A 17648-nucleotide genomic window follows, 5' to 3' on the forward strand; every position below is an offset into this window, starting at 1 on the left:
GGGGGGGTTCCTGTTATTGTGTCCATTGTTAACGAGGGGAGGGAAAGACATTTAATTCATCGCTTAATAAAAGTTTTTTTTGGCGTGGAGGTCAACCACTCGTGTATTCCTTTGTGGTAAAAGATTGTATAGGACCTCAAATAAGGACCCTGAATGCCTCCAGGAAGAGTCGGATATCTCATCAAAAAGGTCTGGCAGCCGTACCACATGAATAAAAAAGTAAAGTCAGGACTAATGAGACACTCATACATCTGATGGATTATTAAACAACCATTTGTAGTATTTTGTATGTGATTATAGCGTCTTTTCAATTTAATATGAGTAATAATATCAGTGGTGCATTGATTTTGCCGTTTACTGCCCATTCATCTCAATCTTTAATAATAATATTATAAGGCGCCTTTCAAGGCACTCAAGGTCGCCATACAACACATTAAAAACAGTTAAGACAACCGGAGCAATACAACTTCTTATCTTTAAAACTAGTGGAAGAAGAAGTATTCAGCCCCTTTAATGAAGTGAAACTCAAATCAAAGTGAAGGAAGTATCAAAAGTGAAAGTACTTATTCTAGAATAATGACCCGTGTGAGTGATGTAGGACTACGTGATTACATTGTTGATACTGGTGCATGGAGTCATAAGCAAGCAGCGTGTTATTGTTGTAGCTGATGGAGGTAAAGAGCGACTTTAAGCTACTTTACATTGTTTAATAGTTTAGTTGTGTGGTTGCTAATGTAGGGGTCAGGTCCTTCAAAGGGGTCACAACATAAATATGAGGGGTCATGACATGATTAATGGGAGGGGAATGTAGAGAAAACACAAGTTCTGCCACAAAAATCAGGATTTCAGATTTTCTGTCTTGTTGCCCCATTTAAAAAAAAAATTGGATAATTTTTCCACTTTGGAAATCAAACAGTTACATAAATGAAACCATCTGAGAAATTCAGAGGGGGAATCTCTCTTTGGTGGAAACATCTGGAGCGGTCACAAACCTAAAAAAGTGGAATATTTCCCTCTGGAATTTAGTGCAGTAGAAAAGTTGCATAAAATGGAAAATACTCAACTAAATGAAGTTCATACGCGAATGCGCTTTACTTTTTACACTACAGGGAAGAAAAAAAACGAAGAAGCAAACGTTGGATGATGAAAAACAAACAACAACAACAACAGAGGCTCGTTAATGTGGCGGTATTTATCTGCCGTGTTTCCCCTCTTCATCGTAACTTTTTTAAATGCTTTCTTTTGTTATCATGTGTGATGGTGGTGGGGGGTGGGGATATTCCACTGCAACACTCTGTTCAGGGACTTCCGCACCTCTGGCCCATAGCATCATTTCCTGTCTCGTGTGGAGACATGTGGGATGCAATCAGCTGCATTGGTTGGTCAAAGTATTCACACACACACAAACACACACACAAACACACACACACACACACACACACGCACGCACACATGCACGTGCAAGCACACGTGCAAACGAACACACTCCACGTCCTTGAGGCCCAGTTCTGGCTGAGAGTTTTGGCTCATCGGGGATAAAAAAGGCTCTGTAGGAAACTACACACGCACATACACACACACACACACACACACACACGCACACACACTGTCACCATGTGTTTGTGACGCACAAGAGAGCCATGTTCAAATGTGCGACGCACGGTTGTAAATGATATTGTTATTCTGCTGTGTGCATGTTGATACTTTTTAAATATATATATATAGAGGCAGAGAACATATCCATAGACATGATAACGAGCTTCATTGTTTCCGTGGAATAATATGGCGGCCATACACTTGTACGTATCGCTCTCTGGATTCTCCCGACCGAAAAGTGTGTTTGTTTTTATATATAAGTGGGGACCCAAATATGGAAGCGTGCTGTGGGGACTTGCCTCTTTTTCTGGGAACCTAAACGTCGGCCCTCCCAACCTCAACAGTGTACAGCATGTTAGCGTTATTATTATTATCGTTTTAGGTTTAAGTTGAGATTTGGCTGGGGGGGGTGGGGGTGTGGGGGGGCTGTGAAATGAAAGATATGCGTCTGTTTGGGGAGACAGAAAAAGAGGTACAAGACTACATTTAAGTGAGGACATGGTTAAGACATGATAAAACCCTTTATACACACTTTAACATGTACTATTCCAGGCTCCATTACTTCTTCTGGAGTATCCCAGAGCTTGTGTGTGTGTGTGTGTACATATTGAATCAAAACTTGGATCAGACTTCATTTCCTCACTTTTAGAACTCAACATGAATTGTTCCCTGCAATGCATTACCTTCTATTGTCATTGACGTCTTCTCTGCATGGACAACATCTATTAAGAGGTGTGTCCGTCCTGCAGGAATCAGTTGCTCGACATGCTGGAGAAAAAAGAGACAGAGAGAGAGGGAGAAAGAGAAGAATTAATCGTGTCAAAGGGCTTCTGCAGATGGAAAGTAGGATTGCTGGGCACACACACACACACACACACACTGCACTCAGCAGAGGGAGAAGAGGAAGAAGAAGAAGGGGAAAAAACGTCTGGGGAGGGAGGCGGGAAGCTCGGAGAAAACTTTCGCTCCTTTTCCAGAGAAAAAGAGTGTGAGAGGGGGTAATGGGAGTGGGTGTGTCCAGCTCGGTCTCTTCCCTCCCTCCATTGTAGACGTATAGATGGTGCATGAGCAGCCTGGAGTCCAGTCCGGTGAGCTGCACTAGTCCTGAGAGCCGCCAGCTCCAGAGAAGTAGTCCGGCCACTCCAGTGACACCCAGCCTGACTCCTTCTCCACGTCTAATCTCAACCTGTTGGCGAAGATTCATCCACTCGGCGAAGTGACGGCATCTTTTTTTCTTTTCTTCTTCTTCTTGTTTCACTCTGAACTGGGCTCACTCAGATCAAGGGCAGCTTGAGTCTCGGAGAAGAAGAAGATGATGATGGGGATGCAGCAACAGTCCCACGGCTTGCTGGTCCTTCTCCTCGTGGTCTTCGTCACAGGGATAGTCTCTGGCCCTTCGACCCCCCGCAGGAGCAGAGGTAGGTGCTACTGACGTCACACCTGGAGACATAAGGGGAATGCATGTGCAGCGAGGCATTTGGTGGCTGTTCTCGTCCTGCACGGTGAACGTCGGTGTGTGATTGTCCCTCCATGTGATGCCTCAATGGCTTTTCCATGGTCTCTTTCTGCCTTCTGCCAAATGCATGTTGGGATACCCCTGGAGAGACGCTAGGAGAGACAGAATGTCATATTTAGTGTGATGGATTTGTGTTTTCAAGGATATTGAAGACAACCAGTTACTACAAAGTCTTTTCAGTGATGGCTATACGCTTATTGTTTAAAACATCATGAAGAAAGTTGGAAACTTCTGATGTGCAGAAACCCCCAAAAACAGGAGAACAAGAATATGCAGTAACGGCAACAGGTTTTATCATCCTTTATGTTAATATCTGCTTAACATATGATTATCATTTCCCCATTTGGCTTTAAATAGAGAGGAGGAAGAGCATTTCAGTTATTTATATTATTTTAGATTGTAGGTTTTGTTCAAAGAGCATCGTACCATATGCATTTTAATTATTTGATCAAACACTAGATCCTAATTGTATTGTTTAGTTATTTAAGTTATTGTTTCGAAGCCCCACCCCAATTAAATAAGTGGGTTTGGACCGTCAATTAGAAATAACAGTTTTTACGATCCTGCTGGTTTCTTCATATTTCCCTGAAGAGGAGGCGAGCCGACGTAGAAACACATCGGTCCCTGCTCACAGGTTTTAACGATGGTGTTTCCAGGTTGCGGGTCAGAGGTTAGACTTGTAGATGACTTTCCTGGAACTGTTCCCCCTCAGCAGATGACGATGATGAGTTTGTAAGTTGGGTAATTATTTTCATTTATGACCTTATTGGTTCAAATATTTTAACTTGTATTTTTCTTATTAATGCATGTTTCTTCTTAAACCACCTGCAGAGATTATTTATGACTCAACACTGATTTTTTTGGGCTACTAATAACAACATGGAGATTACACAGTGTCTTTGCATGATGGAAGAAATATTAAAACCAAATCACCATTTACAGGTTTTTAATCAATACTTTAAAGATAATCCCGGAGGCCCCGGAGCTTGTATAAGCAGTGGTTTCTTCCCCAACATAAGACTTACAATTAGTATTCCCATTATCCCACCGCACACACACACTTGCACACACACGCCATCTCTGACTCTATGCTTGGTTAAACTCGGGGGCCCATTTGAAGGCTTTCGATGGCAGTGAAGGTGATCCGAGGTGATCCAAGTGGAGTTGATATGAAGAGGTAAGCCCTGCTGGCTGAACATGGCCTGCAGACCACTCTCAGTGAGCAGCTCCTGGAGCCACATGAAAGGAAACTGTGTGTCATTGCTTTGGGAGTTAAACAACAGTGGATCAAGGCCCCTAGTTTTAGAGTAAAACATGTGATCCAATGAGTTTTGTTTGCTTTATATAGCCGAATGAATGCACACTAAGAGTTGACAGGCCTACACACTGTTACATAATCTGGCTTCTAATTCTCATTTACATGTGCAGATGCTCTCTTGTAAAGACATGAGCTAGCATTACACTACTTTTAGGACAATATATGGCCTGGAAAACATCTGCTGAGCCAGACAAAACATGGCCACATTTCATGTGCAGGTTAATACATGGGAAATGTGAAAGGAGGAAGAGGAGATTAGTGGACGAGACAGATGAAGTCAAAGCACTTCAGGAAGTCGGTAAGGATCAGGCTGAGTGAAAGCTTGTTGAATTGCTGACGCGTAGATATTTTGTGCAAAGATTAAATGAAGGAGGAGAGGGATGGGATGGAGCGGCTCCACAGGGGAGGGGAAAACAGCTGTTCCTACGTTAAATTTGACAGGGGGAATATATTAGTGTGAGAATGGAGGGACCAGCATGGTGGTGGTGGTGGGGGGGGGGATGTCAACGTCTGATCCCAAGGCCAGCTTTGTGATTTCAAACCCTCTGTGTTTTGTTTGGAACTGGGCTCAGACATATTTTCACACTTCATTGCTTTAAATAAAGGTGACTTTTTTTATACCAAGGGGCTATAAAAACTAGTGTCCCTACGGGGCAGGAAGCTTACTCCCCTCTTCTACCACTCCTCTTCCAAGACCTGAGAAGCTGAAACATCGGGAGCCAGAGCTGCGTAAAATCACTCAGTCCGTTTAACCGATTCCACAGACGTGATGCAAGGGGCTGTAGACCAATATATTGCACTAATACTAATAGGGCATACCAGGTTAGGAGCAGTGGTGGCAGATGAGAGAGAGGGGGGGGGGTGATGCTTCCCTTGGGGCCTCCGTGTTTGAACAAACCTCAGGAAAAGTGCCCTCTTGGATGCTTCCATAGAAGATACACCATGGAGTGCCCTTCCAGTGGGGTAAATGTGATAAAGTGCCTTCTAGGGTGCCCTTCCAGTGGGGTAAATGGGATTAAGTGCCTTCTAGGGTGCCCTTCCAGTGGGGTAAATGGGATTAAGTGCCTTCCCGGGTGCCCTTCCAGTTGAGTGAATGTGATGAAGTGCCCTCTTGGGTGCCCTTCCAGTAGGGTAAATGTGATGAAGTGCCCTCTCGGGTGCCCTTCCAGTAGGGTGAATGTGATGAAGTGCCCTCTTGGGTGCCCTTCCAGTAGGGTGAATGTGATGAAGTGCCCTCTCGGGTGCCCTTCCAGTAGGGTGAATTTGATGAAGTGCCCTCTTGGGTGCCCTTCCAGTAGGGTGAATGTGATGAAGTGCCCTCTCGGGTGCCCTTCCAGTAGGGTGAATGTGATGAAGTGCCCTCTTGGGTGCCCTTCCAGTAGGGTGAATGTGATGAAGTGCTCTCTAGGGTGCCCTTCCAGTAGGGTGAATGTGATGAAGTGCCCTCTAGGGTGCCCTTCCAGTAGGGTGAATGTGATGAAGTGCCCTCTAGGGTGCCCTTCCAGGAGGGTGAATGTGATGAAGTGCCTTCTAGGGTGCCCTTCCAGTAGGGTGAATGTGATAAAGTGCCCTCTAGGGTGCCCTTCCAGTGGGGTAAATGTGATGGATGCCCTCTAGGGTGTCCTTCCAGTAGGGTGAATGTGATAAAGTGCCCTCTAGGGTGCCCTTCCAGTAGGGTGAATGTGATGAAGTGCCCTCTAGGGTGCCCTTCCAGTAGGGTGAATGTGATAAAGTGCCCTCTAGGGTGCCCTTCCAGTAGGGTAAATGTGATAAAGTGCCCTCTAGGGTGTCCTTCCAGTAGGGTGAATGTGATAAAGTGCCCTCTAGGGTGCCCTTCCAGTAGGGTGAATGTGATGAAGTGCCCTCTAGGGTGCCCTTCCAGTAGGGTGAATGTGATGAAGTGCCCTCTAGGGTGCCCTTCCAGTGGGGTAAATGTGATGAAATGCCCTCTAGGGTGCCCTTCCAGTAGGGTAAATGTGATGGAGTGCCCTCTAGGGTGCCCTTCCAGTAGGGTAAATGTGATAAAGTACCCTCTTGGGCTTCCCTACATGCTAGAAGTTATTCTGTGTGCCGGTTCCCCGACCTCATTGCCTTTTTTAATCTTTTTTTCGCCGGCCTCTCAGACCGCATTTGTCCGCCACTGCTCAGGGGTGTATGCAGTCTGTGATGTTCAGATGCTCAGGACAAAACTGACATGACTTCATTATTATGTCACCTCCTTCCACCAATACCACCACATTCTTTTCAAAGGGCGGAAAACTTATTTTCCATTGCGCATTATTGAAAACAAAACAAGCCTTGTAGTCTTGTTCCAAGAGGTTTTTTCTTCTCTCTTTTTGAGGCTTAATATATTTATAGTTCATTATAGTTCACACATCAACGTGAGTGGAAAAGTCTCGATCGAAGGGTATTCATGTCAGACAGAAAATAATGATGTGTTGATGCCAAAACATATTTGCACACTTAGTATGTAAATTGTAATCCTTATTTGACAAACACGCGTTAAAATAACCTGTTCCACATCAGTTTAAAGTAAGCTTGTTGACAACCCCATTAACCTACTCCCTTTCCTGGATGGGTCATCCATCACTGATAGCTGCAAAGCCAAGATTAAGTTTCCAGTTTAAGGGTGTTTCTGCTTTTCAGGCCAGCAGGATTACATCCTCTTGCAATTGGTCCAAAACCAGGATGAATACTAATAATCATGGTGAGATGTTCATTGAACAATGTGGTGTTGTTTATTGGCTGATTCTGATTTTTGATGAATTTGGTACAGTAATCTGTCGATGAGTGGGGCTGACTGCTTATGTTCTGTTTTAATTGAAGGGGATAGTCTTCACTATTAGATTCCTAGTATATTATCTCGTAGGCTGTGCAAGTAATCTGAGTGGGAACAACATTTGTGAAGCTGTCTCTCCAGAATTTGTCACCATTTCTCCACGATGTACAGATGAGAAGATGTATTTATCAAAACAATGTATTGTTGGCGATATCATGACACAGTTCTTTGCTCTAAACTTTTTAAACTTTAACTTAACTTTGTTATATTGGTTATTAACACGAACAATAATGAGACAATGGGTCATTAGCATTTCTTAGTGGTCGATCTGCTTATCTGTGTTATTCTTTATAGTCTTTTTGCGTCTCTTTATAGTCTTTTTGCATCAATCTATAGACTTTTTGCATATTTTTATAGTCTTTTTGTATATCTTCATAGTTTTTTTGTGTCTCTTCATTGTCTTATTGTGTCTCTTCATAGTCTTTTTGTGTATTTTTAGAGTCTTTTTGTATCTCTTTAGTCTTTTTGCATCTCCTTATAGTATTTTTGCGTCTCGATATAGTCTTTTTGCGTCTCTTTATAGTCTTCTTGTGTCTCTTCATAGTCTTTTTGCGTCTCTTTATAGTTCTTTTCCTTCTCTTTAGTCTTGTTGTGTCTCTTCATAGTCTTTTTGTGTCTCTTTAGTCTTTTTGCATCTCCTTATAGTCTTTTTGCATCTCTTTATAGTCTTCTTGCGTCTCTTCATAGTCTTTTTGTGTCTCTTTATAGTTCTTTTCCTTCTCTTTAGTCTTTTTGCATCTCTTCATAGTCTTTTTGCATCTCTTTATAGTTCTTTTCCTTCTCTTTAGTCTTTTTGCATCTCTTCATAGTCTTTTTGCATCTCTTCAGAGTCTTTTTTCGTCTCTTTAGTCTTTTTTTGTCTCTTTATAGTCCTTATGCGTCTCTTTAGTCTTTTTTAGTCTCTTTCAGCAAGTAGCTTCTCTTTTTGGTAATTTTATGTGTTTTTATGGTTGCTTTCTAGTAATTTTTCCTCGTTTTGTGGTCATTCCAACATCCATTTATAAAAGGAGAGGTTTCTGCCTGGTAGGTCTGTTGAGACCTTTATTATTCAGGGTCCGATTATGGATTCCATTATACTTTAGTTACGTGTCTTTTGACAAGGTTGTAAATCTTTAATAATGTCATGTGTTTGTCAGTGTCAGAGTGACCAACAGAGATGCTGGTAGTCAAGCATAATTTTCCTCATTCTTCATTATTCATCCACACTAAACACACGGCATGACCTTGTGGTTTGGCAAATTTTCTTCTGGCTTGCTAAACGTCAATCGTTTTCCTTTGTGCTGCAGTTGATTGATTAACAGGAATGTGCTTGGATTCATTCCTAAAGCTTTATTCACTTAACTCTGGAAATACTGATTAGTCTTAACAGTGCCTAAGCGGTGTGTGGGCCAAATGGCCCGGGCTCTGGACGGATTGTTGTGGGACCGAGCCAGTGTTTGCTTGTACTGGAGAGTAGAATACACACTGCCAGAAGTTTCCTAATGTTTCTCTGAGCCCCTCCGTTCCCTCAGAGCCAATCTCCCTCATGTTTTATTGGAAATATTGATGGAAGAATCACAACAAATGCAGTTTTGATAGCAAGCACATAGCTGGAAAAGCACAAGGGTATTTTTCAAATTCAGGCCCCCCCCCCCCCTCTTTTCACTGTCTGTGTCTGTTTTGGCATCTGGCGGCTGCTGGCAGTATTCCTCATGCAAAGTTCCACTATTTCATTTAACGCAGAAATATGAGCCAAGGACTTGCTCTGGAGAGTATATTACAAGCCATAATCCAGACAGAAAGTCCATAGTTGTAGACTATGGTAGGTTTAGGTCTCCACAGACTCATTTATGGTTTCCACTGTTTTAAAAATGAAAGAAACAGAGTGTGGAAATAACATTTAATTCATGAATATGCTCTTAATTCTATATTGATTTGAGAAGGTCTTTAACTCATTGAATTAATACACTGAATATGATTAAAAAAACAGAACCACAAGGTCATAAAAACAGGCTTAATTCACGGCTCACCATTTATCCTCCGAGACATGCACTGGTCTGGTTATTTATTGTTTTTACACGAGCGTTGGCCAACTGTCAGTCATAAGTCAAACGTCCTGCCCAGCTGTACTCATTCGAGTTATCTGATGATGATTAGCCTGCCTGTTAGAAACCGGCTAATTGCTTGCATACCTGGTTCTTGATATAGCAGAGCCAATAGAAATATAAGTAAATGCAGCCATTCTTTGTACTATAGCTGCTTGTCAGTTCAATAGTTGTGCTTTTTAACACTTCTCTTTCTTTATATACATATATATATATATATATATATATACATACATACATATATATTTATACATATATATATTGTTAAATAATATATATATATATATTGTTTAAATATGTATATATAAATATATATATATTTAAAAAAAATATATATATATACATATAGTTATACATATATATATATACATATATACATATATGTATATATATATATATGCCTCACTGTACCGAGACTTGCTTCACACACATTTCAAGTTTTCAGAGTAATAAAGATCATATATAAGCTACGGCATAACCTGATTGGTAAGAAGATGCAAACAAACTCAATATTTCTTGAGACATGAAGAACTTCCTCAGAAAAGCCTTGCATCATACCTCTTTCTTATCACACAAGCTCAAGTTGACCTCAAGTTTTAATAACGTTTGTTCGCAGATTTTGATTCTTAATAACAATAACTGTATTTCAGTGAAGACATATATCTGGAACACCCCATATACAAAGCTTCAATGTGATGCTTTCATGTGGCAGATCCTTAAACGTGTGTGTACTCTCTATAAAAGTAATGTTCTTATCCGGTTATAAAACACACATAAAAAAAAACTCTTTCTTTCTCGGCACTTCTATTTTTGTGCTCACTTCATAAAATCAACGCTATTTCCTTCCAGTAAAACTTACACCTCGTCACAACTCCTTGAGTGGAAGTGTGAGGTGATGGAGAACAGAAGTGTTGCACTTGTCTTCCTCCAAGCTTTTCATTCTTCTTTCACAAAAAGGGCCGGAATGGGAAGAAGATAAAGAAAAGATTTTGTTGCAGTATTTCCGTCTTCTTTATAAGTTCGGAAACACATACATACTTTCTTATATGTGTTTTGAATCCCTGGTTTTGTCTGTAAGAATTCACCCTCACTCTATAATGATGGATCGCTTGTGGGTTTTATCTTTTAAATACGTTAACACATTTAGGGCCTTCTTGCACTTTCCTGTGTCCGAAAATGAATTTCTCAAAAATCTAAATTCTTCCTCCCCCGCCTCCGCAGTGAGACGTCAGAGCATGAAGGTCCGCATCAACGCCACGGGAGACACCATCGTGATGAAGTTTTTGCATCCCGACGCCGACACCAAGCTCGAGGGTTACATCCTGGGCTACGGCAGCAGCATGTTCTCCAAACAGTTCATCCAGCTGCCCGAGAACGGACAGCTGTACGAGACGGAGTTCGGTAAGAGATGTCCGCTTCCACCTTGAGATTAGGAACAGTTGACCTTTTTAAATTCACAGAGAGAGCTTTAGAGGATAACCTCGAGGTATCTTCTGTGTTTAGATGCCGAGCCCAAGTACCTCATCGCCGTCCAACCCATCCCGTCCAACGAGGTGAAGAAGCATTGCAGAGGTAACGGTACCGCAAGAGTTCTAGAGTTCTAGAGTCAAGGAGTCAAGGAGACATTGGTGAAAGTCAATCGCGATGGGTTGGACACGGAGGTTCAAGTGAAATGTGCATTTGTTCTCAGGTAAAGTGCAACTGAAGAAGCCGCTTCACCTGGTCATTGGGTCCGTCACGCCCACCTCGGTGCTGCTGTCCTGGGGGACCCTGCTGAAGACCCCCTACGAAGGCAACGTCATGAATGACTGTCTGGAGGATGGGTGAGCGTACACACTCCCGCACGATTTCAAAGGACTTCGTTTTCAAGTCCGTCACCCCCCCCCCCCCAATGCACTGGAAGTATAATAATAATAATAATAATAATAACTTTATTTATATAGCACCCTTAAAAACAAAATTTACGAAGTGCTCTACAGAATATCAAGGCAAAACAAATAGAATAGTAAAATGCAAATATAAAATAATAATAATAATGAATGAATACAAATTAAAACAAAAAATAAAGACAAATTAAAAATAAATGATAAAACATACAAAATAAAATAATTCATGGGAACCAAAGAACTTCATTAAAAGGACGAAGCTGTTCTATAAAAATGGGTTTTCAGAAGTAATTTAAACGAAGTTACTGATTCTGCGAGCTTTATGCCCTCCGGTAGGTCGTTCCAAAGTCGAGGGGCTCAAACGCTTCCATGGATTTAAATAGCTAGCCAGCTGTGAGGTACAACTGGAGTCCCTGTATTTGTTTGCATTTTGGAAGATTGGCCTCCACTAAAAGAATGCAGGATGAGCTATTGGAAGTTCCTGTTTGCACTGTCTCCATGTGCACAGACGTCTTACACAGTATCGCTTCAATACTCAAGAACACATGGGGGTTCACAGTCAAATTAGAGAGTACGAAATACGTTCTCTATGATTTCTAAACATATTTATTTGCAACACGCATCGGATGACATCGGATTATGATATCCTCAGGAAGTGTAAAAATATGTATGTTATGTTTGTTAAGTTAAGAGGAGGAGTAGGAGTAATTTGGATGCAGTTATTTTCGCTTGAATCTGGGCGCTGATGGTTTTTTAAGTACCTTAATTGCCTTCACAAAACAGAGTTAGACGATTATAATTGGTTCCAGGGTTGCCAGGTCTGTGGAGCAAAACCACCCCAATGGTTAATCAAAACCAGCCCAACACCAGAACTCAAACCATTCACACATGTTTTAGAGGTTTAAGGTTTAAGGTAAAAACACTGTGGTATAAACAGTAATTCAGACCAGCTTTCCTGAGCATCCTGATGAAATAAAGCCTTTTCTGGGCCCTTTTCACCGTGGCTGTGGTGTGAAGAGTCCAGCTCAGGTCAGATGTCACCTGCATTCCCAGGAATCTGTACCCGTCAGCCCTCTCCACCTCAGTCCCTTTGATGATGAGAGGCTGTAGAGGGGCAGGGTTCTTCCTGAAGTCCAGTATTATTTCCTTGGTCTTGTTTGTGTTGAGGATGAGGTCGTTCTCCTCTCCATAGACCAGGATGTTGTTCACCAGGGTCCTGTAGTCCGACTCATCCCCGCTCCCCTTGATGAGCCCCAGGACGGTGGTGTCATCGGCGTATTTGATGAGGATGGTGTTGTCCTGTGGAGGTGCAGTCATGGGTGTACAGGGTGAATAGTTTGGGACTCAGGCAGCAGCCCTGTGGGGATCCTGTGCTGACTGTGAGCTCGGTGGACACCCGTCCTCCCATTTTCACCACCTGGGGTCTTTCTGTCAGAAAGTCCAGAATCCAGTTGCAGGTTGGAGTTGGGACGCCGAGGTCTGTCAGCTTCTTGATTAGTTTTCCGGCGGATGGTATTAAAGGCAGAACTATAGTCCAGGAAAAGCATTCTGGCATACGTTCTGCGGCTTTCCAGGTGTTGCAGAGTGTGGTGTAGAGCTATTGCTACCGTGTCATCCACTGATCGGTTGGGGCGGTATGCAAACTGGAGGGGGTCGACATTGTCCGGGACCGTGTGGTTGATGTGGGCGAGGACCAGTTTTTCTAGGCACTTCATGGCGACTGGTGTGAGTGCCACTGGCCTGAAGTCATTTAAGGTGGGTGTGTCTGGTTTTGGGGACTGGTATGATGATGGAGGATTTAAAGATACGGGGAACTACAGCCTGAGATAGTGACAGGTTAAAGATGTCAGCATACACTCCGGTTAGTTGTTCCCCACAGACCTTTAGGACTTTGGGGGGAACTCCATCAGGTCCCACAGCCTTGTAGAGGTTTACACACTTCAGGGCCTTCACGACGTGTGTGTGAGGCACCTGTAAGGCAAAGTCCATGGGGTCACAGGGGCTTTTGAGGGTGTGTCCGTATTCAGCCTGTCGAACCTGGCATAAAAGTAGTTGAGGCTGTCTGGAAGGGTGGGATCACGGGGGTCTGTGGTTGTTGTGGTTTTCTTGTAGTTAGTGACAGACTGGATCCCCTGCCACATCCTGCGCGTGTTGTGGTTGAGATAGTAGCCTTCAAGTTTTTGGGAGTAAGCCCTCTTTGCTGCTTTGATGGACTTCTGCAGCTCTCTCATATACTCCTCTTGGTCTCCTGACTTGAAGGCGTCCGTCTCTTCCTGATGTTATTTTTATGTCTCCATTAAACCAGGGTTTTGGTTGGGGAACATCACAGTCCTGGGAGGTGCACATAGGGACGTACACCAGCTGATGTAGTCACTCACAGTCTCTGTGTATTCGTGGATGTCGTTGGTGGCCACTTTGAAGGTGCTCCAGTCTGTGGCCTCAAAGCAGTCCTGAAGGCTAGCCTGTGCCCCATCAGTCCAAGTGTTAAAGGTTCTGACGAGTACTGGCTTTGTCTTGAGCCTTTTGTTGTAGACTGGTTTGAGCCGGATTGCCATGTGGTCAGACTTTCCAAAATGGGGTTTTGGTTCAGCTGAGAAGGCATTCCTGATGTTGCTGTAGCATTGGTCCAGTCCAACAGCATTGCTGCATTGTAATGTGTACAGTGTAACACTGTAAATATTTAGTTTACCAGCAGTAAAATAGGTTTTCCCTCAACAGTTATTTCAACTATGTATGTGTAAGTGGGCGTATGACGCGATGCATGTGTGTGCATGCTGATCTGGCATCAGTTTGGTAGGATTTGGGTACACATAACATAGATCAATGGGAAGATAATGCAACCTGTGGCTACAATTGAAAAATAGCCCAATGGGACCTGGCAACAATGAACTTTACTTTGTCATTTTAAAATGCTTTTTAGCGATCCGAATGCTCCGTTCCCCGTTGTTGAGGATGAACTGAACACCTCGTCTGCAACAGAGCAAAGACAGAGAGGCCCATGCTACAGGTCTACAGGTGCACTGACAAGAGAGTCACGCTAATGCAACGGAGATTCAGTTTTCAGCCTGTACATGTCATAGAAAAAGATACTTCACTTTCCTCTTACCACACACACACACACACACACACACACATCCATGCAGAGACGCTGGTAAAACTGCACAAACGGTGACTTATTCCTTAAAATCTCTCAGGTAATTTGATCCGAGATGAGTGTTTAACCCTCCTGTTACCTTAGGGTCAATTTGACCCATTCAATGTTTAACCCTCCTGTTACCTTTATATTTACTGACATATTTTACCCTTGGGGTCAGTTTGACCCCAGCAATTAAAACCTCCAGAAAATTATTAGAATTAATATTGTTTTCCAAGTTTAAGTGTGAGGTACTTTATGTTTGTTTGTTGACTACCTAAATATCCCTTTAAATATATAAAAAAGTTGATATTTCTTATATGTTTGACACATTGAAAAACAGCCTGGGGTCAAATTGACCCCAAAGAACACCGACATTAAACATTGAATGGGGTCAAATTGACCCTAAGGTAACAGGAGGGTTAAGAGTCCACCCTACTCATCTTTTTGGATGAAATCTCTTCTTGGTTTCGTGTCTAATATTAGATTCTTATGTGTCTTTTGAATAAAAGGATAGAAGTGTGCAGCAATGTTCGGACACAGAATCAAAGCATTGAGTCCTGACTGTGCTGTTCATGCAGCGATGTGCAGCGTTAAACTATTAAATGTCCTAAACTAAGATCAAATCCATGCAGTTATTAGACCATTAGCAGCATTGTTGGAATACCTAACAAGACAATTCGATTTCATGGTATCTTAATGCACTTGTGACAGTTCGGCTGTGACAGTTGTCCATCTAGATATAATTTCCTCCGAATGTCTTAAGTTTCTTTTTTGTGTGTGATGGTTTTCGAGATATGCACATGCAAAGGAAAAGATGTACACATTCTACGAATACAAAAGTACTCAAACAAAAAACATTAATAAAGAAATAAAGAAAGAAATATATAAAGAAAGAAAGAAAGAAAGAAAAACATTAGTTAATTAATTAATTAATAAAGAAAAAAGAAAATAAAGAATATATAGTGCATATAAATATGGGTAGACTTGCAAAAACCTGCACACATAATGACATACTGTATATATGCACATACCTGCATATCCAAATACATACACACACACACACAAACATTAATTTACCCTCCTCCCATTGTTGGCGACGCCCACCCCCACCCCCCTCATACATCTCCAAATATTATACAAGGGATTGTATTATATTATGTTACAATTGTATGTATATTGTTGAACTGTCTTAAGTTTCTTGGAATACATGATTTACTGATGTATCTTTGTGTTCCCGTTCGGCTCAGACACTACACGGTGCGTTACCGCGAGAGGAGCAGGAAGTGGAACTACCAAACCTGCCCAACGAGCGATACGGTCATCGACAACCTGAGGCCCAACGCGGTCTACGAGTTCGGTGTTCAGCCCAACTCTAAGGACGGCACGGGGGTGTGGAGCAAGCCGGTCATTCACAACATCAGCTCAGGGGGCATAGAGGGTATGTTTGATGTCAGCTGGACAGGATATCGGCCCTCTCACTCCCACAGGACCGCAGCTGTGTGGCAAATAGACAACAAGCATGTATCTTTGAACGTGAATCAACAAAAATCCATGCAGCGTTAGTCATGTCACGATGACATTTATGTGTAAATAGGTAGCTGCGCATAAGAAAGTATACTTAAGACCTGGCCTTCGAAACAAGTGGGGATATTTTCACAGTTTTTAAATAGTCATGGAGGTTTTTTTTATTTGGTATTTAATCATCATACCAGCTGAATGAAAGATTGATAATTACTGTGGGACAAAGTAATCTTATTTAAGTCTTATTTAAAATGAAAAATGATCAGTCCAATCACAAAGATCTGGTTCTCTGTGGAAAACTTTAACTCCTGAGACACGTTGCTTCATTTATTTCTAATCCTTCTAGTTTGACTTTCTAAAAGCTTCTGCATGGTTATTATTTTCCTGTATAAATCTGTGCGATCACTCATTTAGGTAACAGCCTGTGTGCTAATTTAGCAACAGGTGATGCTAACCAGTCTGAATCGAAACTCCACTGAGATGAAAATGCATCCTGAGCTAAGTATTTTGTTGTGGAATGTGGTTTAGTTTAGTTTCTTTATTTCCTTTTAGTTGGGTCTTTACTGATTGTTATCTTGTGTCATATTTCTAGAGAAGACCGTCAGGAAAATCTTTAAGCCTCCGGTTCACCCTGTGGTATGTATCGGACATAATCAATTCCTTTTCTAAGTTTAGCCAACGCCTTATAACTCATATGAAGCTGTATGTTGTCGATCACAGGTGTCAAACACAAGGCCCGTGGTCCGAATTCAGCCCACCACATCAATGTATGTGGCCCGTGACGGCTTGAAAGACATGCGATCACCTTTTCTTAAAGAAATTCAAGAAAACTATCCTGTGCTTTTATTTTGAAGGTTTCAAATTAAATGGATGTATGTTATAATATGAGAGAAATGTTCTCATGTACAATATTTCTCCACTCAAATAAACAATAATCAAATGCAAAGGGAGTAAATGATACGTTTATGTTTCAGTACTGGCCCTTTAAGAGGCAGCCATGAAGCAGATGTGGCCCACGGGGGAAATGAGTTTGACACCCCAGTTGTAGATGGTATTACATCAGAGTTGTATTGTATACACATGTTAAGTGAAATTAGTGTGAGAATAAGCTAATAAGACTTCCCAGGTATACCCACGCTCCTCAAAATGAATATAGTTGGGAACAGGGCGGTTCATCTGGAACTGGAAATCTGCTTCAGAGTCCATGTTGTGCACTTCTGCGAGCTTTTATACTATTCTCAGGGTCGTTTGCCTCATCGGTTTTCCATCCAACTATTGAATGGAAACAGCACCAGTGCAGCCAAGTCCGGCCACGCCAAGAGGAGCCGTCTGTAACTAGCAAAACTTCTGGAGAGAAATAAAAACGAAAAAAAGGAGACAAGAAGACGAGATATAGAAGAGGAATGAAACAAATGTGGGAATGAGTTGAGATGAGAAAGGTGGCACTGACCGAGGAGGGCTGATGTGCCAATGCTCCCGGTGCATCGCAGCTGTTGAGAATCAGCGACGACACTCGCCCTGCCAGAGGGAAACTAGAAATAACAAGTCGAGACTTTACTCATTTGAACACGAAGACTCATTGAAACACAGGAATCGAGGTAAAGGCCAACACTTCGTCACAGAGACGGACGACCGATTCTAACCCGAGTCTTTCTGTCTTTCGCCCCTTCAGAAACCTTTAACGCCGATTCAACAATCCTTCCCGTTTTCTCCACGCCACGGTAAGCCAATCGAGACTCGCCGCTTCTGGTC

General features: G+C 42.3%; 1 protein-coding gene across 7 annotated transcripts in view; it reads left to right on the top strand.

Moving 5' to 3' along the window:
* Positions 1-2549: 2549 nt before the first annotated feature.
* Positions 2550-17648, top strand: part of LOC130199349 (target of Nesh-SH3) — a 34157-nt gene continuing 19058 nt past the window's right edge. For 2 of the 7 annotated variants that reach the window (XM_056422778.1, XM_056422788.1), the window contains exons 1-7: positions 2551-3014; positions 10575-10754; positions 10857-10925; positions 11044-11176; positions 15623-15813; positions 16489-16532; positions 17569-17617. In XM_056422778.1, coding sequence (XP_056278753.1) covers positions 2909-3014; positions 10575-10754; positions 10857-10925; positions 11044-11176; positions 15623-15813; positions 16489-16532; positions 17569-17617 — 772 coding nt within the window. In that variant the 5' untranslated portion in view covers positions 2551-2908. Of the gene's footprint in view, positions 3015-3767; positions 3845-10574; positions 10755-10856; positions 10926-11043; positions 11177-15622; positions 15814-16488; positions 16533-17568; positions 17618-17648 lie in introns of those variants that run through there. The other 5 variants (XM_056422814.1, XM_056422824.1, XM_056422769.1 and 2 more) reach the window with 4 other exon arrangements.

Source organism: Pseudoliparis swirei, chromosome 2, assembly GCF_029220125.1.
Source record: "Pseudoliparis swirei isolate HS2019 ecotype Mariana Trench chromosome 2, NWPU_hadal_v1, whole genome shotgun sequence".
NCBI classification, from domain to species: Eukaryota; Metazoa; Chordata; class Actinopteri; order Perciformes; family Liparidae; genus Pseudoliparis; species Pseudoliparis swirei.